The 23,296-nt window shown below is 46.8% G+C and overlaps 1 protein-coding gene across 1 annotated transcript in view; it reads right to left on the reverse strand.

Moving 5' to 3' along the window:
• Positions 1-483: 483 nt before the first annotated feature.
• The window catches only part of LOC136631329 (nicotinamide N-methyltransferase-like), a 38,541-nt gene continuing 15,728 nt past the window's right edge, over positions 484-23,296 (reverse strand). The window contains exon 4 of the mRNA XM_066605587.1: positions 484-1,075. Within this exon, the coding sequence (XP_066461684.1) occupies positions 655-1,075 (421 nt within the window). The 3' untranslated portion in view covers positions 484-654. The remainder of the gene's footprint in view (positions 1,076-23,296) is intronic.

Consider the following 23,296-nt stretch of genomic DNA (forward strand, 5'->3'; position numbering starts at 1 on the left):
AAGAAGTTGCTCCAGTAAAGTTTTGCCAAGCCCTGACCGTTGGTTGTTCAGGAAGGACAGGTAGACACTCTCCAAACTAAACATTCCATATCCAATTTCATATTGATCGGGATTCCAGGAGGATGAACTATTTAATATTCATGGTATTTGCCGCCTTATTACCTTACTGTCCAGTACTAAACAAGGGTTTTACTTAATGAACCTGTAAGCAGTTCTGAAACCTGAGTCAGAGGATATGTTCACATTTTAGGAGGACAGCTAAGTGTGAATTGTGTCCCTTTGTTTTGCCTTCTGTATTTTCTTCCTTTATTTTAGAACTGTTTGCTTATAGGGGCCATTCAGTACTGAATGGCTGCTATTTACACTGAACGATCAGCAATCAGCTCATCGTCCACCGATTATGCTGTAAGGAGACTGACAGGGAAGAAATAGGTGAGTATAATTTTTTTTTTTAATGACAAAACCCCTTTAAGTTGTAACCTTATCATTACATACAAACAAATTGTTGTATATGATATCATTCTAACATGTAAAAAATAGAGCTATGTATAACCTTAAATTCATACAGTGTGTTTTAAATATCATGTTTCCTATAGTAGATGAATAAATATGGTATATTGACACAAAATTTCTGTATGAAGTCTTCTATATGCCTTAAAGTTTTTGGGCAAGAAGGCAGAATACATTTTTACAATTAAATACCTCCTCTGGAATATGGAAGTCTTTAAACATTTGACACTCTACAACTTTGCACCCGCTCTCAACCACTGCCTCCAGGACAATGTTTTCATCCAGTGACAAAAGTGGAAATTTTTTCTCTCCGAGCAAGTAATATGAAGCTCCTAAGTAATCATACATAATCAGATGTCCTCCTGGTTTGAGCAGGGATACAGTGTTTTTAAGAGCAATTTTAAGGTCTGTAAAAGTTTTGCAAGCGCATATAAGGCAGCTGGTCAATAACACACAGTCTGTCAAAGGAAGAGAATTGGGTTGTAATGGGTTCGTCAAGGTGACATCACACTTCATAAGTGAGACCTTTCTTCTTATCTTCTCTTCCTTCCCATTGGGTGTTGATCTACAAAGGAGCACATTTGGAGCACATTTTAGTAGTGGCACGACAAAGCAGGTTGTATCATCCTATACATTGACTAAATGACTTACAAGTTATGTTTGACATAACCAGAGTTACTGTATGTAATAATGTTTATTGCTGTCTGAGTTTGAAAATAAAGGTTGGTATTTTTCCATGTACTGCGCCACTTGAGTTAAATCCAATATTGCAGCTCAGCCTCATTGAAATTAATATTGCCTGACCTTCAGTATAGACCTGTTTTCTGCAGATCCCCATTTTTCTAATCTTGTACAACAGCTTTAATAAATTTAAAGACTTCAGGCTTTGTCTGCTATTGTAGCATAACCTTCGAGCATTGCCCTTAGTGAGCAGCTGCCCACTCGGAAGCAAAGATTCGGCTGCCGGCGGCGGGCGGGGAGCTGCGGGGGAGAGCGGGGAGGAACGGAGGGAAGATCTCTCTCTCCCTCTCTCCCCCCCGGTCCCTCCTGCTGACTGCCGCAACTCATCTGCACCTTCTCTGCCAAGTGGGGAGATACTCGCTGAGGACAATGCTCGATCGAGCAATTGTCCTTAGCGAGTATGCTCGTTCATCTCTAATTAACAATAGATGATGGTCAGTCACAGTACTATCTTTGCACAAATGACTGAATTGAGTAAAAATATATACAGTCTGCCCTAGCTATCAGAAAAATAATGCAGCTCTCTAAAAATAATCCAGAATTGAATACAGTAGAGTGTTAGAGTGCTTAATGATGGTTCTGCCTATTACAAAATTGATCTAGTTTGAGCAAAATCAAAAACTATCTACAGATGAAAAGATATATGAGGTCCAAAAGGTATAAAAGGTTCAAAAGTTCGAAGTGTTTCAGTTGGACCTCACAACTCTTCAGGTATCCTATAGGTCTTATTGAAGTATATAGAGTTAGGGCCAGAAATATTTGGACAGTGACACAAGTTTTGTTATTTTAGCTGTTTACAAAAACATGTTCAGAAATACAATTATATATATAATATGGGCTGAAAGTGCACACTCCCAGCTGCAATATGAGAGTTTCCACATCCAAATCGGAGAAAGGGTTTAGGAATCATAGCTCTGTAATGCATAGCCTCCTCTTTTTCAAGGGACCAAAAGTAATTGGACAATGGACTCTAAGGGCTGCAATTAACTCAGAAGGCGTCTCCCTCGTTAACCTGTAATCAATTAAGTAGTTAAAAGGTCTGGGGTTGATTCCAGGTGTGTGGTTTTGGATTTGGAAGCTGTTGCTGTGACCAGACAACATGCGGTCAAAGGAACTCTCAATTGAGGTGAAGCAGAACATCCTGAGGCTGAAAAAAAAGAAAAAATCCATCAGAGAGATAGCAGACATGCTTGGAGTAGCAAAATCAACAGTCGGGTACATTCTGAGAAAAAAGGAATTCACTGGTGAGCTTGGGAACTCAAAAAGGCCTGGGCGTCCACGGAAGACAACGGTGGTGGATGATCGCCGCATACTTTCTTTGGTGAAGAAGAACCCGTTCACAACATCAACTGAAGTCCACAACACTCTCAGGGAAGTAGGTGTATCTGTCTCTAAGTCAACAGTAAAGAAAAGACTCCATGAAAGTAAATACAAAGGGTTCACATCTAGATGCAAACCATTCATCAATTCCAAAAATAGACAGGCCAGAGTTAAATTTGCCGAACAGCACCTCAAGAAGCCAGCCCAGTTCTGGAAAAGTATTCTATGGACAGATGAGACAAAGATCAACCTGTACCAGAATGATGGGAAGAAAAAAGTTTGGAGAAGAAAGGGAACGGCACATGATCCAAGGCACACCACATCCTCTGTAAAACATGGTGGGGGCAACGTGATGGCATGGGCATGCATGGCTTTCAATGGCACTGGGTCACTTGTGTTTATTGATGACATAACAGCAGACAAGAGTAGCCGGATGAATTCTGAAGTGTACCGGGATATACTTTCAGCCCAGATTCAGCCAAATGCTGCAAAGTTGATCGGACGGCGCTTCACAGTACAGATGGACAATGACCCCAAGCATACAGCCAAAGCTACCCAGGAGTTCATGAGTGCAAAAAAGTGGAACATTCTGCAATGGCCAAGTCAATCACCAGATCTTAACCCAATTGAGCATGCATTTCACTTGCTCAAATCCAGACTTCAGACGGAAAGACCCACAAACAAGCAAGACCTGAAGGCTGCGGCTGTAAAGGCCTGACAAAGCATTAAGAAGGAGGAAACCCAGCGTTTGGTGATGTCCATGGGTTCCAGACTTAAGGCAGTGATTGCCTCCAAAGGATTCGCAACAAAATATTGAAAAAAATATATTTTGTTTGGGTTATGTTTATTTGTCCAATTACTTTTGAGCTCCTAAAATGTGGAGTGTTTGTAAAGAAATGTGTACAATTCCTACATTTTCTATCAGATATTTTTGTTCAACCCTTTAAATTAAACGTTACAATCTGCACTTGAATTCTTTTGTAGAGGCTTCATTTCAAATCCAATGCGGTGGCATGCAGAGCCCAACTCGCGAAAATTGTGTTACTGTCCAAATATTTCTGGCCCTAACTGTACTTTAGATAGATATGAGTGCTGCTGTGGATGGGGTTTCAAACACATTTGTTAAATGCAGCATGGAAACGCAGTTTCAGTCTGGATTGAGATAAGCATATGTAAGACTAGCTGATATACCCGGCTTCGGCCGAGTTAATTTGGTACTGGTGTTTATCTGGTGTTCACACTGAAAATCTTCTGAAGTCATGGTTACTTTCGAGATACCGAGGAAAAAAATATGTTCACCATTTTGCATAGTTCTCTGCGTTACCCAGGAAACACCACGTGGATAGATTCCTCAGTGTATAGGCAGATAGGAGAGAGATTTATCTCAAACTGCATGTGAAAATGCCACTACACAGAATGTCCACCTCTCACACGCTGCCCATAACACACAGATCAGATAGATTCCTCTCAGTGTATAGGCAGATAGGAGAAAGATTTATCTCAGAGTGTATGTGAAAATGTCACCCTACAGAATGTGCCACCTCGCACACTCTCCTCATTTTTACCCTAATAGGTAACACCCCTTTTTATTCAAATCTCCTACCCAGACTGAAGCTTGCAGCCCCTTGTTATACTTAAAGGCATACTCCATCCCAGCAGTCCATATCATCTTCCTTTTGTACTTTACAGCCTTTCAATACATACGGCAGTCAGTTTTATTCCTGTCAGTATATACTCATATTTCTAAATGTGTTTTGTTTTGCTGAGAAGATAACTGTCTCATATATTACGGGGTACAGATATGTTATTAGTTAGATAACATAGGAATGGTCATGCCAAATTACAAGTTTGTGCAGTACAGATGTGTGTTATTAGTTATATTACATCGAGGATCACTTACTTTTATGCATAGGATTGAATAATCAAGTTGCAACCCTTTAATTTTCCAATATTTAGTACGCAAAGAATGGTCATGGCAAATTTCACATTTGTGCGGTAAAAATTTGTGTAATTATTTGTTGCATCGGGAAATGAGAGAATTGGATTACGTACGTAAAATTTGAACACTAATTCTTTTGCACTTAGAATTGAATAATTAAGTTGGGACACCTTTGCTTTTCCTATTTATGACATAATCAATCAAGTTTCTATGACATCGGGAAGTGAGAGAATAAAGATTCCGTACGTAAAATTTGGATGCCAATTCTTTTGCTCTTAGAATTGAATAATCGAGTTGGGACCCATTAGCTTTTCCTATTTATGACATAATCAATGCTCGAGCCAAATTTCATGTTTTTATGACATTGGGAAGTGAGAGAATTAGATTACGTACGTAAAATTTGGACGCTAATTCTTTTACGCTAGAATTCAATAATCAAGTTGGGACCCATTAGCTTTGCCTATTTATGACATAATCAATGCTCGTACCAAATTTCATATTTCTACGACATCAGGAAGTGAGAGAATTAGTGGCGAGTCAGTCAGTGAGTGAGTGTGTCAGTGAGGCCTTTCGTCTATATGTATAACTAGCTGATATACCCAGGAAGTGAAATAATTAGATTCCATACATAAAGTTTGGACGCTGATTGTTTTGCGCTTACAATTCAATAATCGAGTTGGGACCCATTAGCTTTTCCTATTTATGATATAATCAATGCCCGTGCAAAATTTCATGTTTCTATGAAATCAGGAAGTGAGAGAATTAGATTCCATACGTAAAATTTGGACGCTAATTCTTTTGCGCATAGAATTGAATAATCAAGTTGGGACTTGTTAACTTTTCCTATTTATGACATAATCAATGCTTGTGCCAAATTTCAAGTTTCTATTACACCAAGAAGTGAGAAAATTAGATTTCGTACGTAAAATGTGGACGCTAGTTCTTTTGTGCTTAGAATTGAATAATCGAGTTGGGACTCATTAGCTTTTTCTATTTATGACATAATCAATGCCTGTGGAAAAATTTCACGTTTCTATGGCACTGGGAAGTGAGAGAATTAGATTCCGTACGTAAAATTTGGACGCTAATTCTTTTGTGCTTAGAATTGAATAATCGAGTTGGGACCCATTAACTTTTCCTATTTATGACATAATCAATGCCCATTCCAAATTTCACATTTCTATGACACGGGAAAGTGAGAGAATTACATATCGTACGTAAAATTTGGACGCTAGTTCTTTCGCGCTAGAATTGAATAATCGAGTTCGGACCCATTAAATTTTCCTATTTATAACATAATCGATGCTAGTGCCAAATTTTAAGTTTCTATGACATTGGAAGGTGAGAGATTTAGATTATGTATAGAGATGAGCGAACGTGTTCTTCCGAGCTTGATATTCGTGCGAATATTAGGGTGTTCGGGATGTTCGTTATTCGTAACGAACACCATGCGGTGTTCTGGTTACTTTCACTTCCTTCCCTGAGACGTTAGCGCGCTTTTTTTGGCCAATTGAAAGACAGGGAAGGCATTACAACTTCCCCCTGTGACGTTCAAGCCCTATACCACCCCCCTGCTGTGAGTGGCTGGGAAGATCAGGTGTCACCCGAATATAAAAGTCGGCCCCTCCCGCGGTTCGGCTCAGATGCCTGGTGAGTTAGCTGAGGGACAGTGCTGTTTGTACCGGAGCTGCTGTAGGGAAAGAATTGGTAGTTAGTGTAGGCTTCAAGACCCCCCAAAGGTCCTTATTAGGGCCACTGATAGCTGTGTGTTGGCTGCTGTTAGCAGTGCCATTTTTTTTTTCTCAAAATCGGCCCTGCAGAGCGTTGCACCCGGCATTAGGGACAGAAGTGCTGCATAGGCAGGGAGAGTGTTAGGAGTGAGTGTAGCCTTCAAGAACCTCAACGGTCCTCTCTAGGGCCATATTTATCCGTGTGCAGTACTGTCCAGGCTGCTGTTAGCTGTGCTGCATTTTTTTTTGCTTCTCAAAATCGCCTCTGCAGAGCATTCCACCCTCCATTGATACTGCAGGGAAAGAATTGTATAGGCAGGGCCACAACACAGTTATTATTCATTGAATATACGCAGTGCTGCCTTTTGCTTGTAAAACAAGTGAAAATAATTCTATTTGTCCTGCCTCTGTCCGTCCTAACGCCGGTGGACACGTGTCGGCTGCGTCTGCAACCTGTAAAAATCATACGCACCCAGCTACGTTTTACTCCTGGCTTCGCCATTTGCTTTCCTTAATTGGGAAAAAAAATACCTGCTCTGCCACAGTTAATAACTCTGCTACCCTCACGTTCTGTGACACATTAGCAGGAAAACAGCACAGTTATTAAACTTCTCATGTTCATAGAATATATGCAGTGCTGCCTTTTGGTGCAAAAAAACGGAAAATAATTCTATTTGTCCTGCCTCTGTCCGTCCTAACGCCGGTGGACACGTGTCGGCTGCGTCTGCAACCTGTAAAAATCATACGCACCCAGCTACGTTTTACTCCTGGCTTCGCCATTTGCTTTCCTTAATTGGGAAAAAAAATACCTGCTCTGCCACAGTTAATAACTCTGCTACCCTCACGTTCTGTGACACATTAGCAGGAAAACAGCACAGTTATTAAACTTCTCATGTTCATAGAATATATGCAGTGCTGCCTTTTGGTGCAAAAAAACGGAAAATAATTCTATTTGTCCTGCCTCTGTCCGTCCTAACGCCGGTGGACACGTGTCGGCTGCGTCTGCAACCTGTAAAAATCATACGCACCCAGCTACGTTTTACTCCTGGCTTCGCCATTTGCTTTCCTTAATTGGGAAAAAAAAATACCTGCTCTGCCACAGTTAATAACTCTGCTACCCTCACGTTCTGTGACACATTAGCAGGAAAACAGCACAGTTATTAAACTTCTCATGTTCATAGAATATACGCAGTGCTGCCTTTTGGTGCAAAAAAACGGAAAATAATTCTATTTGTCCTGCCTCTGTCCGTCCTAACGCCGGTGGACACGTGTCGGCTGCGTGTGCAACCTGTAAAAATCATACGCACCCAGCTACGTTTTACTCCTGGCTTCGCCATTTGCTTTCCTTAATTGGGAAAAAAAATACCTGCTCTGCCACAGTTAATAACTTTGCTACCCTCACGTTCTGTGACACATTAGCAGGAAAACAGCACAGTTATTAAACTTCTCATGTTCATAGAATATACGCAGTGCTGCCTTTCGTTTTCAAAAAACGGAAAATAATTCTATTTGTCCTGCCTCTGTCCGTCCTAACGCCGGTGGACACGTGTCGGCTGCGTCTGCAACCTGTAAAAATCATACGCACCCAGCTACGTTTTACTCCTGGCTTCGCCATTTGCTTTCCTTAATTGGGAAAAAAAATACCTGCTCTGCCACAGTTAATAACTCTGCTACCCTCACGTTCTGTGACACATTAGCAGGAAAACAGCACAGTTATTAAACTTCTCATGTTCATAGAATATATGCAGTGCTGCCTTTTGGTGCAAAAAAACGGAAAATAATTCTATTTGTCCTGCCTCTGTCCGTCCTAACGCCGGTGGACACGTGTCGGCTGCGTCTGCAACCTGTAAAAATCATACGCACCCAGCTACGTTTTACTCCTGGCTTCGCCATTTGCTTTCCTTAATTGGGAAAAAAAATACCTGCTCTGCCACAGTTAATAACTCTGCTACCCTCACGTTCTGTGACACATTAGCAGGAAAACAGCACAGTTATTAAACTTAGATTATTTATTCACTAGAGGCAGTGGGGCCTTTCGTTTTCAAAAAAGGGAAAAAATTATATTTGGCCTGCAGTCTTGCGCCAATTTATTAGCTGCCTGTGAAATCAAATCACTGGTAATACAGCATGCTGAGAGGTAGGGGTAGGCCTAGAGGACGTGGACGCGGCCGAGGACGCGGAGGGCCAAGTCAGGGTGTGGGCACAGGCCAAGCTCCTGATCCAGGTGTGTCGCAGCCGACTGCTGCGCGATTAGGAGAGAGGCACGTTTCTGGTGTCCCCACATTCATCGCCCAATTAATGGGTCCACGCGGGAGACGGTTATTAGAAAATGAGCAGTGTGAGCAGGTCCTGTCCTGGATGGCAGAAAGTGCTTCGAGCAACCTATCGTCTACCCGCAGTTCTGCGCCGTCCACTGCTGCCAATCCGAATCCTCTGTCTGCTGCTCCTCCTTCCTCCCAGCCTCCTCACTCCACTACAATAACACCTGCTCAGGAGCGGGAACACTCCCAGGAACTGTTCTCGGGCCCCTGCTTAGATTCGGCAGCAGCGGTTCCTCTCCCACCAGAGGAGTTTATCGTCACTGATGCCCAACCATTCGAAAGTTCCCGGGGTCCGGGGGAAGAGGCTGGGGACTTCCGCCAACTGTCTCAACAACTTTCTGTGGGTGAGGAGGACGATGACGATCAGACACAGTTGTCTTGCAGTGAGGTAGTAGTAAGGGCAGTAAGTCCGAGGGAGCAGCGCACAGAGGATTCGGAGGAAGAGCAGCAGGACGATGAGGTGACTGACCCCACCTGGTGTGCAACGCTTACTCAGGAGGACAGGTCTTCAGAGGGGGAGTCAAGGGCATCAGCAGGGCAGGTTGCAAGAGGCAGTGCGGTGGCCAGGGGTAGAGGCAGGGCCAGACCGAATAATCCACCAAGTGTTTCCCAAAGCGCCCCCTCGCGCCATGCCACCCTGCAGAGGCCGAGGTGCTCTAAGGTCTGGCAGTTTTTCACAGAGACGCCTGACGACCGACGAACAGTGGTGTGCAACCTTTGTCGCACAAAGCTCAGCCGGGGAGCCAACACCAACAGCCTCACCACCACCACCATGCGCAGACATATGATGGCCAAGCACCCCGCAAGGTGGGACGAAGGCCGTTCAGCGCCTCCGGTTTGCACCCCTGCCTCTCCCCCTGTGCCCCAACCTGCCACTGAGATGCAACCCCCCTCTCAGGACACAGGCACTACCGTCTCCTGGCCTGCACCCACACCCTCACCTCCGCTGTCCTCGGCCCCATCCAGCAGTGTAGTTCAGCGCACCGTCCAGCCGTCGCTTGCGCAACTGTTGGAGCGCAAGCGCAAGTACGCCGCCACGCACCCGCACGCTCAAACGTTAACCGTCCGCATAGCAAAATTCATCAGCCTTGAGATGCTGCCGTATAGGGTTGTGGAAACGGAGTCCTTCAAAAGTATCATGGAGGCGGCGGCCCCCGCTACTCAGTTCCCAGTCGCCACTACTTTTCCCGATGTGCTGTCCCAGCCCTGCACGACCACGTCTCCCGCAACATTGTACGCGCCCTCACCAACGCGGTTACTGCCACGGTCCACTTAACTACGGACACGTGGACAAGCACAGGCGGGCAGGGCCACTACATCTCCCTGACGGCACATTGGGTGAATTTAGTGGAGGCTGGGACAGAGTCAGAGCCTGGGACCGCTCACGTCCTACCCACCCCCAGAATTGCGGGCCCCAGCTCGGTGGTGGTATCTGCGGAGGTGTATGCTTCCTCCACTAAAGCACCCTCCTCCTCCTCCTCCTCCTCTGTCTCGCAATCAAGATGTGTCAGCAGCAGCATGTCGCCAGCAGTCGGTGTCGCGCGGTGTGGCAGCACAGCGGTGGGCAAGCGTCAGCAGGCCGTGCTGAAACTACTCAGCTTAGGCGATAAGAGGCACACGGCCCACGAACTGCTGCAGGGTCTGACACAGCAGACCGAACGCTGGCTTGCGCCGCTGAGCCTCCAACCGGGCATGGTCGTGTGTGACACCGGCCGTAACCTGGTGGCGGCTCTGCAGCTCGGCAGCCTCACGCACGTGCCATGCCTGGCCCACGTCTTTAATTTGGTGGTTCAGCGCTTTCTGAAAAGCTACCCACGCTTGTCAGACCTGCTCGTAAAGGCGCGCCGGCTCTGCGCACATTTCCGCAAGTCCCACACGGACGCTGCCACCCTGCGCACCCTGCATCACTTTAAGCTGCCAGTGCACCGACTGCTGTGCGACGTGCCCACACGGTGGAACTCTACGCTCCACATGTTGGCCAGGCTCTATGAACAACGTAGAGCTATAGTCGAATACCAACTCCAACATGGGCGGCGCAGTGGGAGTCAGCCTCCTCAATTCCTTTCAGAAGAGTGGGCCTGGTTGGCAGACATCTGCCATGTCCTTGGTAATTTTGAGGAGTCTACCCAGGTGGTGAGCGGCGATGCTACAATCATTAGCGTCACCATTCCTCTGCTATGCATCTTGAGAAATTCCCTGCAAACCATAAAGGCAGCTGCTTTGCGCTCGGAAACGGGGGCGGGGGAAGACAGTATGCCGCTGGATAGTCAGGGCACCCTCCTGTCTATTTCTCAGCGCGTACAGGAGGAGGAGGAGGAGCATGAGGAGGAGGGGGAAGAGACAGCTTGGGCCGCTGCTGACGGTACACCGGCTGATTGCCTGTCATCCTTTCAGCGTGTATGGCCTGAGGAGGAGGAGGAGGAGGAGGAGGAGGAGGAGGAGGATCCTGAAAGTGATCTTCCTAGTGAAGACAGCCATGTGTTGCGTACAGGTACCCTGGCACACATGGCTGACTTCATGTTAGGATGCCTTTCTCGTGACCCTCGCGTTGCACGCATTCTGGCCACGACGGATTACTGGGTGTACACACTGCTCGATCCACGGTATAAGGAGAACCGGCCCACTCTGATTCCCGAAGAGGAAAGGGGTTCGAGAGTGTTGCTATACCACAGGACCCTTGCGGACAAGCTGATGGTAAAATTCCCAGCCGACAGCGCTAGTGGCAGAAGGCGCAGTACCGAGGGCAAGGTAGCAGGGGATGTGCGTAGATCGAGCAGCATGTACATCCCAGGCAGTGCAACAGTCTTTAAGGGCCTGGCCAGCTTTATGGCTCCCCACCAAGACTGTGTCACCGCTCCCCAGTCACGGCTGAGTCGGCGGGAGCACTGTAAAAGGATGGTGAGGGAGTACGTAGCGGATCGCATGACCATCCTTGGTGACGCCTCTGCCCCCTACAACTACTGGGTGTCGAAGCTGGACACGTGGCCTGAACTAGCGCTGTATGCCCTGGAGGTGCTTGCTTGTCCTGCGGCTAGCGTCTTGTCGGAGAGGGTGTTTAGTGCGGCTGGGGGAATCATCACAGATAAGCGTAGCCGCTTGTCAACCGACAGTGCCGACAGGCTAACACTCATCAAGATGAACAAAGGCTGGATTTCCCCAGACTTCTGTTCTCCACCAGCGGACAGCAGCGATACGTAAGCAATACGTAGGCTGCACCCGCGGATGGAAGCTACGTTCTCTCTCACCATCCAAAACGGGGACATTTCTGCTTCATCAATCTGTGTCTAATATTCCTCCTCCTCCTCCTCCTGCTCCTCCTCCTGAAACCTCACGTAATCACGCTGAACGGGCAATTTTTCTTAGGGCCACAAGGCTCACTCAAATAATTTTTCAGAACAATTTTTATAAGTTTCAATGCGCTTAAAAGCATTGGAACTTTAACTTGAACCAATTTTTCGTTACACTGGGCTGCCTCCAGGCCTAGTTACCACTTAAGCCACATTAACCATAGCGATTAATGGGTTTCACCTGCCCTCTTGGCTGGCCATGGCCAATTTTTGGGATGTACATTAGTACTGTTGATACAGCAATTTTTGTGGGCCCTCGCCTACAGTGTAATCAAATTAATTTTTAGCCCACCTGCATTACAGCTGACGTTACCTCAGCTGTGTTGGGCAATGCAATGGGATATTTTTGTGCACCGCCGGTGGGTTCCAGGGAGCCACCCATGCTGTAGGTGCACACGGAGTTTTTAACACATCTGTACACTTGTAAAGAACCCCAGTCTGACTGGGGCATGCAGTGTGGGCCGAAGCCCACCTGTATTACACACAACATTACTACCTCAGCTGTGTTGGGCAATGCAATGGGATATTTCTATGTACCGCCGGTGGCTTCCTGGCACCCACCCAGGCAGTGGGTCCACAGGGAGTTTAACCTACATGTGTCCACTTCTAAAGAACCCCAGTCTGACTGGGGCATGCAGTGTGGGCCGAAGCCCACCTGTATTACACACGACATTACTACCTCAGCTGTGTTGGGCAATGCAATGGGATATTTTTGTGTACCGCTGGTGGGTTCCAGGGAGCCACCCATGCTGTAGGTGCACACAGAGTTTTTAATACATCTGTACACTTGTAAAGAACCCCAGTCTGACTGGGGCATGCAGTGTGGGCCGAAGCCCACCTGCATTATGCACGACATTACTACCTCAGCTGTGTTGGGCAATGCAATGGGATATTTCTATGTACCGCCGGTGGCTTCCTGGCACCCACCCATGCTGTCGGTCCACAGGGACTTCACAATAGGGAGTTGTACCTGCCTGTGTCTATGAATTAAAAAGCCCGGTCTAACTGGGGCATGCAGACACCTTGACAGAATGAATAGTGTGTGGCACATAGGTTCCCCATTGCTATGCCTACGTGTGCAGCTCCTGATGGCGGTGGCACAGGATTCTATTTCTCATTGCTTCTGTACAGCATTGTGGGCTATCGACCCGCCCCTTTTAAAGAGGGTCGCTGCCTAGCCGTGCCAACCCTCTGCAGTGTGTGCCTGCGGTTCCTCCTCATGGCAGACGCACTTCTAAATAGACATGAGGCTGGTGTGGCATGAGGGCAGCTGAAGGCTGCGCAGGGACAGTTTGGTGTGTGCTGTGGGGGGGAGGGGGGGCGGTTGGTCAGCATGTAACCCAGGAGAAGTGGCAGCGGAGTGTCATCCAGGCAGTGATTGTGCTTTGTTGTAGCTAGTGTGGTGCTTAGCAAAGGTATGCCATGCTAATGAGGGCTTTTCAGAAGTAAAAGTTGTTGGGAGGGGGGGGGGCCCACTCTTGCCGGTATTGTGGCTTAATAGTGGGACCTGTGAACTTGAGATGCAGCCCAACATGTAGCCCCTCGCCTACCCTATCCGTTTCTGTGTCATTCCCATCACTTTGTTGAATTGCCCAGATTTTCACACATGAAAACCTTAGCGAGCATCGGCGAAATACAAAAATGCTCTGGTCGCCCATTGACTTCAATGGGTATCGTTGTTCGAAACGAACCCTCGAGCATCGCGGGAAGTTCGTTCCGAATAACGAGCACCCGAACATTTTGGTGTTCGCTCATCTCTAATTATGTACATAAAATTTCGACACTAATTCTTTTGCGCTAGAACTGAATAATCGAGTTGGGACCGCTTTACTTTTCCTATTTTGGACATAATCTATGCTCTTACCAAATTTCATGTTTCTACGACATCGAGAAGTTGAAGAATTTTTGGCGAGTCAGTCAGTCAGTGAGTGAGTGAGGGCTTTCATCTTTATATATATAAAGACGAAAGCCCTCACTGACTCACTGACTGACTTGCCAAAAATTTTTCAACTTCCCGATGTCTTGAAACATGAAATTTGGTGCGAGCATAGATTATGTCTAAATAGGAAACGTAAATGGGTCCCAACTCGATTATTTAATTCTAGCGCAAAAGAACTAGCGTCCAATTTTTCATACGCAATCTAATTGTCTCACTTCCCGATGTCGTAGAAACATGAAATTTGGCACGAGCATTGATTATGTCATAAATAGGAAAAGTTAATGGGTCCCAACTTGATTATGTAATTCTAGTGCAAAAGAATTAGCGTCAAAATTTTATGTACGGAATCTAATTCACTCACTTCTTGGTGTAATAGAAACTTGAAATTTGGCACGAGCATTGATTATGTCATAAATAGGAAAAGTTAAGTGGTCCCAACTCGATTACTTAATTCTGGCGCAAAAGAATTAGCGTCCAAATTTTACGTACATAATCTAAATCTCTCACTTCCCAATGTCATAGAAACGTAAAATTTGACACGAGCATTGAATATGTCATAAATAGGAAAAGCTAATGGCTCCCAACTTGATTATTCAATTCTAAGCGCAAAAGAATTAGTGTCCAAATTTTACGTACGGAATCTAATTCTCTCACTTTTTGGTGTAATAGAAACTTGAAATTTGGCACGAGCATTGAATATATCATAAATAGGAAAAGTTAATGGGTCCCAACTAGAGATGAGCGAACGTACTCGTCCGAGCTTGATACTCGTTCGAGTATTAGCGTGTTCGAGATGCTCGTTACTCGTAACGAGTACCACGCGATGTTCGGGTTACTTTCACTTTAATCTCTGAGACGTTAGCGCGCTTTTCTGGCAAATTGAAAGACAGGGAAGGCATTACAACTTCCCCCTGCGACGTTGAAGCCCTATACCACCCCCCTGCAGTGAGTGGCTGGCGAGATCAGGTGTCACCCGAGTATAAAAATCGGCCCCTCCCGCGGCTCGCCACAGATGCATTCTGACAGAGATCAGGGACAGTGCTATCTTGTTGGAGCTGCTATAGGGAGAGCGTTAGGAGTATTTTAGGCTTCAAGAACCCCAACGGTCCTTCTTAGGGCCACATCTAACCGTGTGCAGTACTGTGGAGGCTGCTTTTTGAAGTGTTGCACTTTTTTTTTTTTTTGGTATATCGGCCGTGCAGAGCATTGCGCCCTGCAGTAATACTCCAGGGCCAGATGTGCTTAGGCAGGGACAGAAGACATATTGATTGAATATAGGCAGTGGGCCTTTGCAAAAAAATTTGTGGGAAAAAATCTATTTGGGCTGCCTGTGAGTGTCCTCAGCGTTCTGGGTCTCTACTGGGTGTAGTAGTTCTCCAAATTCATACGCAGCCAGCTAAGTGTTACAGCAGGCTTGCGCAAAATTATTTCCTGGCTCTGTCTGGGCTCTGAAATTACCGCTGTGTTGCAGTTCACAGTGCAACACTCTGCAGTTCTGTGACATACTCCAGGGACAGAAGACATATTATTGATTGAATATAGGCAGTGGGCCTTTGCAAAAAAATTTGTGGGAAAAAATCTATTTGGGCTGCCTGTGAGTGTCCTCAGTGTTCTGGGTCTCTGCTGGGTGTAGTAGTTCTCCAAATTCATACGCAGCCAGCTAAGTGTTACAGCAGGCTTGTGCAAAATTATTTCCTGGCTCTGTCTGGGCTCTGAAATCACCGCTGTGTTGCAGTTCACAGTGCAACACTCTACAGTTCTGTGACATACCCTAGGGCCAGAAGTGCTTAGGCAGGGACAGAAGACATATTATTGATTGAATATAGGCAGTGGGCCTTTGCAAAAAAATTTGTGGGAAAAAATCTATTTGGGCTGCCTGTGAGTGTCCTCAGTGTTCTGGGTCTCTGCTGGGTGTAGTAGTTCTCCAAATTCATACGCAGCCAGCTAAGTGTTACAGCAGGCTTGCGCAAAATTATTTCCTGGCTCTGTCTGGGCTCTGAAATCACCGCTGTGTTGCAGTTCACAGTGCAACACTCTGCAGTTCTGTGACATACCCTAGGGCCAGAAGTGCTTAGGCAGGGACAGAAGACATATTATTGCTTGAATATAGGCAGTGGGCCTTTGCAAAAACATTTGTGGGAAAAAATCTATTTGGGCTGCCTGTGAGTGTCCTCAGTGTTCTGGGTCTCTGCTGGGTGTAGTAGTTCTCCAAATTCATACGCAGCCAGCTAAGTGTTACAGCAGGCTTGCGCAAAATTATTTCCTGGCGTTCCGTAAGCGAAGTCAGCCTCCAACCACAGGCCAATAAGCGGCACATTTAATTACAGCGTTCTGTTTCTGCACTACTGGTAATACAGCATGCTGAGTGGTAGGGGGCGAGGACGCGGAGGCCCAAGTCAGGGTGTGGGCACAGGCCGAGCCAGTGCGGTGTCCAGGGGTAGAGACAGGGCCAGACCGAATAATCCACCAACTGTTTCCCAAAGCGCCCCCTCGCGCCATGCCACCCTGCAGAGGTCAAGGTGCTCTACGGTGTGGCAGTTTTTCACAGAGACGCCTGACGACCGACGAACAGTGGTTTGCAACCTTTGTCGCGCCAAGATCAGCTGGAGAGGCACCACCACCAGCATGCGCAGGCATATGATGGCCAAGCACCCCACAAGGTGGGACGAAGGCCGTTCACCTGCCACTGAGATCCAACCCCCCTCTGAGGACACAGGCACGACCGTCTCCTGGCCTGCACCCACACCCTCACCTCCGCTGTCCTCGGCCCCATCCAGCAATGTCTCTCAGCGCAGCATCCAGACGTCGCTAGCGCCACTGTTTGAGCGCGAGCGCAAGTACGCCGCCACGCACCCGCACGCTAAAGCGTTAAACGTGCACATTGCCAAATTGATCAGCCTGGAGATGCTGCCGTATAGGCTTGTGGAAACGGAGGCTTTCAAAAGCATGATGGCGGCGGCGGCCCCGCGCTACTCGGTTCCCAGTCGCCACTACTTTTCCCGATGTACCGTCCCAGCCCTGCACGACCACGTCTCCCGCAACATTGTACGCACCCTCACCAACGCGGTTACTGCCAAGGTCCACTTAACAACAGACACGTGGACAAGCACAGGCGGGCAGGGCCACTATATCTCCCTGACGGCACATTGGGTGAATTTAGTGCAGGCTGGGACAGAGTCAGAGCCTGGGACCGCTCACGTCCTACCCACCCCCCGAATTGCGTGCCCCAGCTCGGTGGTGGTATCTGCGGCGGTGTATGCTTCCTCCACTAAACCACCCTCCTCCTCCTCCTACGCGACCTCTGTCTCGCAATCAAGATGTGTCAGCAGCAGCACGTCGCCAGCAGTCGGTGTCGCGCGGCATGGCAGCACAGCGGTGGGCAAGCGTCAGCAGGCCGTGCTGAAACTACTCAGCTTAGGAGAGAAGAGTCAGACGGCCCACGAACTGCTGCAGGGTCTGACAGAGCAGACCGACCTCTGGCTTGCGCCGCTGAGCCTCCAACCGGGCATGGTCGTGTGTGACAACGGCCGTAACCTGGTGGCGGCTCTGCAGCTCGGCAGCCTCACGCACGTGCCATGCCTGGCCCATGTCTTTAATTTGGTGGTTCAGCGCTTTCTGAAAAGCTACCCACACTTGTCATACCTGCTCGGAAAGGTGCGCCAGCTCTGCGCACATTTCCGCAACTCCAAGACGGACGCTGCCACCCTGCGGACCCTGCAACATCGGTTTCATCTGCCAGTGCACCGATTGCTGTGCGACGTGCCCACACAGTGGAACTCTACGCTCCACATGTTGGCCAGGCTCTATGAGCAGCGTACAGCTATTGCGGAATACAAACTCCAACATGGGCGGCGTAGTGGGAGTCAGCCTCCTCAATTATTTACAGAAGAGTGGGCCTGGTTGGCAGCCATCTGCCTGGTCCTTGGAAACTTTGAGGAGTCTACCCAGATGCTGAGCGGGGATGCTGCAATCATTAGCGTCACCATTCCTCTGCTATGCCTCTTGAGAAGTTCCCTGCAAAGCATAAAGGCAGACACTTTGCAATCGGAAACGGAGGCGGGGGAAGACAGTATGTCGCTGGATAGTCAGAGCACCCTCATGTCTATATCTCAGCGCGTTGAGGAGGAGGGGGAGGAGCATGAGGAGGAGGGGGAAGAGACAGCTTGGCCCACTGCTGAGGGTACACATGCTGCTTGCCTGTCATCCTTTCAGCGTGTATGGCCAGAGGAGGAGGATTCTGAAAGTGATCTTCCGAGTGAGGACAGCCATGTGTTGCGTACAGGTACCCTGGCACACATGGCTGACTTCATGTTAGGATGCCTTTCTCGTGACACTCGCGTTACACGCATTCTGGCCACTACGGATTACTGGGTGTACACAATGCTCGACCCACGGTATAAGGAGAGCCTTTCCACTCTCATTCCCGAAGAGGAAAGGGGTTCGAGAATGATGCTATACCACAGGGCGCTGGTGGACAAACTGATGGTAAACTTCCCATCCGACAGCGCTAGTGGCCGAAGGCGCATCTCCGCGGCCCAGGTAGCAGCGGAGGCGCAGAGATCAGGCAGCATGTACAGCGCAGGCAGGGGAACATTATCCAAGGCCTTTGCCAGCTTTCTGGCTCCCCAGCAAGACTGTGTCACCGGTCCCCAGTCAAGGCTGAGTTGGCGGGAGCACTGTAAAAGGATGGTGAGGGAGTACGTAGCCGATCGCACAAACGTCCTCGGTGACGCCTCTGCCCCCTACAACTACTGGGTGTCGAAGCTGGACACGTGGCCTGAACTCGCGCTGTATGCCCTGGAGGTGCTTGCTTGTCCTGCGGCTAGCGTCTTGTCAGAGAGTGCGTTTAGTGTGGCTGGGGGAATCATCACGGATAAGCGTACCCACCTGTCAACCGACAGTGCCGACAGGCTTACACTCATCAAGATGAACAAATCCTGGATTTCCCCAGACTTCTCTTCTCCACCAGCGGACAGCAGCAATACCTAAACAATACGTAGGCTGCACCCGCGGATGGAAGCATCGTTCTCTATCACCATCCAAAACGGGGACCTTTTTGCTTCATCAATCTGTGTACAATATTCATCCTCCTCCTCCTGCTCCTCCTCCTGAAACCTCACATAATCATGCCGAACGGGCAATTTTTCTTAGGCCCACAAGGCTCAGTCATATAATTTTTCTAAACAATTTTTATACGTTTCAATGCTCATTAAAGCGTTGAAACTTTCACCTCAACCAATTTTTAATTTTACTGGGCTGCCTCCAGGCCTAGTTACCAATTAAGCCACATTAACCAAAGCGATTAATGGGTTTCACCTGCCCTCTTGGTTGGGCATGGGCAATTTTTCTCAGGTACATTAGTACTGTTGGTACACCAATTTTTGGGGGCCCTCGCCTACAGTGTAATCCAATTAATTTTTAGCCCACCTGCATTACAGCTGACGTTACATCAGCTGTGATGGGCACTGCAATGGGATATATTTATGTACCGCCGGTGGCTTTCTGGCACCCACCCATGCTGTGGGTCCACAGGGAGTTGTAACTGAATGTGTCCACTTCTAAAGAACCCCAGTCTGACTGGGGCATGCAGTGTGGGCCGAAGCCCACCTGCATTAAACATGACATTATTACCTCAGCTGTGATGGGCAATGCAATGGGATATATTTATGTACCGCCGGTGGGTTCCAGGGAGCCACCCATGCTGTGGGTCCACACGGAGTTGTAACTGCATCTGTCCACTTCTAAAGAACCCCAGTCTGACTGGGGCATGCAGTGTGGGCCGAAGCCCACCTGCACTTAATCTGACGTTAGCTCTGCTGTCCAGGGCACTGCAATGGGATACATTTATGTACAGCCGGTGGGTTCCAGGGAGCCACCCATGCTGTGGGTGCACACGGAATTCCCATTGCGGAGTTGTACCTGCCTGTGACTATTTATAAAAAAACGCGGTCTGACTGGGGCATGCAGACACCTTGACAGAATGAATAGTGTGTGGCACATAGGTTCCCCATTGCTATGCCCACGTGTGCAGCTCCAGATGGAGGTGGCACAGGATTGGATTTCTCATTGCTTATGTACAGCATTGTGGACTATCGCCCCGCCCCCTTTAAAGAGGGTCGCTGCCTAGCCGTGCCAACCCTCTGCAGTGTGTGCCTGCGGTTCCTCTGGCAGACGCACTTATAAATAGACATGAGGGTGGCGTGGCATGAGGGCAGCTGAAGGCTGGGCAGGGACAGTTTGGTGTGCGCTGTGGACACTTGGTCGTGGGGGGGGGGGGTTGGTCAGCATGTAACCCAGGAGAAGTGGCAGTGGAGTGTGATGCAGGCAGTGATTGTGGTTTGTTGGAGGTAGTGTGGTGCTTAGCTAAGGTATGCATTGCTAATGAGGGCTTTTCAGAAGTAAAAATTGTTGGGAGGGGGGGGGGGATCACTGTTGCCGCTATTGTGAGATGCAGCCCAACATGTAGCCCCTCGCCTGCCCTATCTGTTGCTGTGTCGTTCCCATCACTTTCTTGAATTGCCCAGATTTTCAGAAACAAAAACCTTAGCGAGCATCGGCGATATACAAAAATGCTCGGGTCGCCCATGACTTCAATGAGGTTCGTTATTTGAAATGAACCCTCGAGCATTGCGAAACGTTCGTCTCGAGTAACGAGCACCCGAGCATTTTGGTGCTCGCTCATCTCTAGTCCCAACTTGATTATTCAATTCTATGCGCAAAAGAATTAGCGTCCAAATTTTATGTACATAATCTAATTCTCTCACTTGAAATTTAGCACGGGCATTGATTATTATGTCATACATAGGAAAAGTTAATGGGTCCCAACTCGATTATCCAATTCTATGCGCAAAAGACTTAGTGTCCAAATTTTACGTACAGAATCTTATACTCTCACTTCCTGATGTCATAAAAACTTGAAATTTGGCACGAGCATTGATTATGTCATAAATAGGAAAAGTTAATGAGTCTCAACTTGATTGTTCAATTCTAAGCGCAAAAGAATTAGCGTCCAAATTTTACGTACGGAATCTAATTCTCTCACTTCTTGATGTCGTAGAAACATGAAATTTGGCACAAGCATTGATTATGTCATAAATAGGAAAAGTTAATGGGTCCCAACTCGATTATCCAATTCTAGCGCAAAAGAATTAGCGTCCAAATTTTATGTACGGAATCTAATTCTCTCACTTTTTGGTGCAATATAAACTTGAAATTTGGCACGGGCATTGATTATGTCAAAAATAGGAAAAGCTAATGGGTCCCACCTCGATTGTTCAATTCTAAGCGCAAAAGAATTAGCGTCCACATTTTACGTGCAGAATCTAATTCTCTTACTTCTTGGTGTAATAGAAACTTGAAATTTGGCATGGGCATGGATTGTGTCATAAATATGAAAAGCTAATGGGTCCTAAATTGATTATTCAATTCTAAGTGCAAAAGAATTAGCGTCCAAATTTTACGTACAGAATCTAATTCTCTCACTTCATAATGTCATTTTATATAAAGTAAATGTTGCATTGTTACCTCCACATGGTGTTTCCTGGGTAATGTAGAGAACTATGCAAAATGGTGAACATATTTTTTTCCCGGTATCTCTAAAGTAACCACGACTTCATAAGATTTTCAGTGTGAACACCAGATAAACACCAGTACCAAATTAACTCGGGCGAAGTCGGGTATATCAGCTAGTCTTTATATATATATATATATATATATATATATATATATATATATATACACTACCGTTCAAAAGTTTGGGGTCACATCGAAATGTCCTTATTTTTGAAGGAAAAGCACTGTACTTTTCAATGAAGATAACTTTAAACTAGTCCTAACTTTAAACAAATGCACTCTATACATTGCTAATGTGGTAAATGACTATTCTAGCTGCAAATGCCTGTTTTTTTGTGCAAAATCTACAAAGGTGAATAGAGGCCCATTTCCAGCAACTATCACTCCAGTGTTCTTATGGTACAATGTGTTTGCTCATTGGCTCAGAAGGCTAATTGATGATTAGAAAACCCTTGTGCAATCATGTTCACACATCTGAAAACAGTCTGGCTCGTTACAGAAGCTACAAAACTGACCTTCCTGTGAGCAGATTGAGCTTCTGGAGCATCACATTTCTGGGGTCAATTAAACGCTCAAAATGGCCAGAAAAAGAGAACTTTCATCTGAAACTCGACAGTCTGTTCTTGTTCTTAGAAATGAAGGCTATTCCATGCGAGAAATTGCTAAGAAATTGAAGATTTCCTACAATGGTGTGTACTACTCCCTTCAGAGGACAGCACAAACAGGCTCTAACCAGAGTAGAAAAAGAAGTGGGAGGCCGCGTTGCACAACTAAGCAAGAAGATAAGCACATTAGAGTCTCTAGTTTGAGAAACAGACGCCTCACAGGTACCCAACTGGCATCTTCATTAATACCCGCAAAACACCAGTGTCAACATCTACAGTGAAGAGGCGGCTGCGGGATTTTGGGCTTCAGGGCAGAGTGGCAAAGAAAAAGCCATATCTGAGACTGGCCAATAAAAGAAAAAGATTAAGATGGGCAAAAGAACACAGACATTGGACAGAGGAAGACTGGAAAAAAGTGTTGTGGACGGATGAATCCAAGTTTGAGGTGTTTGGATCACAAAGAAGAACGTTTGTGAGACGCAGAACAAATGAAAAGATGCTGGAAGAATGCCTGACGCCATCTGTTAAGCATGGTGGAGGTAATGTGATGGTCTGGGGTTGCTTTGGTGCTGGTAAGGTGGGAGATTTGTACAGGGTAAAAGGGATTCTGAATAAGGAAGGCTATCCCTCCATTTTGCAACGCCATGCCATACCCAGTGGACAGCGCTTGATTGGAACCAATTTCATCCTACAACAGGACAATGACCCTAAACACACCTCCAAATTGTGCAAGAACTATTTACAGCAGAAGCAGGCAGCTGGTATTCTATCGGTAATGGAGTGGCCAGCGCAGTCACCAGATCTGAACCCCATTGAGCTGTTGTGGGAGCAGCTTGACCGTATGGTACGCCAGAAGTGCCCATCCAACCAATCCAACTTGTGGGAGATGCTTCTAGAAGCGTGGGGTGCAATTTCACAAGCTTACCTCAACAAATTAACAGCTAGAATGTCAAAGGTGTGCAATGCTGTAATTGTTGCAAAAGGAGGATTCTTTGATGAAAGCAAAGTTTGATGTAAAAACAATGTTATTTCAAATACAAATCATTATTTCTAACCTTGTCAATGTCTTGACTCTATTTTCTATTCATTTCACAACGCATGGTGGTGAATAAGTGTGACTTTTCATGGAAAACACAAAATTGTTTGGGTGACCCCAAACTTTTGAACGGTAGTGTATATATATATATATATATATATATATATATATATATATATATATATATATATATATATATATATATATATAGATGGACGAGTGTCCCCACAGCATGG

Source organism: Eleutherodactylus coqui, chromosome 6 (genome assembly GCF_035609145.1).
Source record: "Eleutherodactylus coqui strain aEleCoq1 chromosome 6, aEleCoq1.hap1, whole genome shotgun sequence".
In the NCBI taxonomy this organism is placed as follows: Eukaryota; Metazoa; Chordata; class Amphibia; order Anura; family Eleutherodactylidae; genus Eleutherodactylus; species Eleutherodactylus coqui.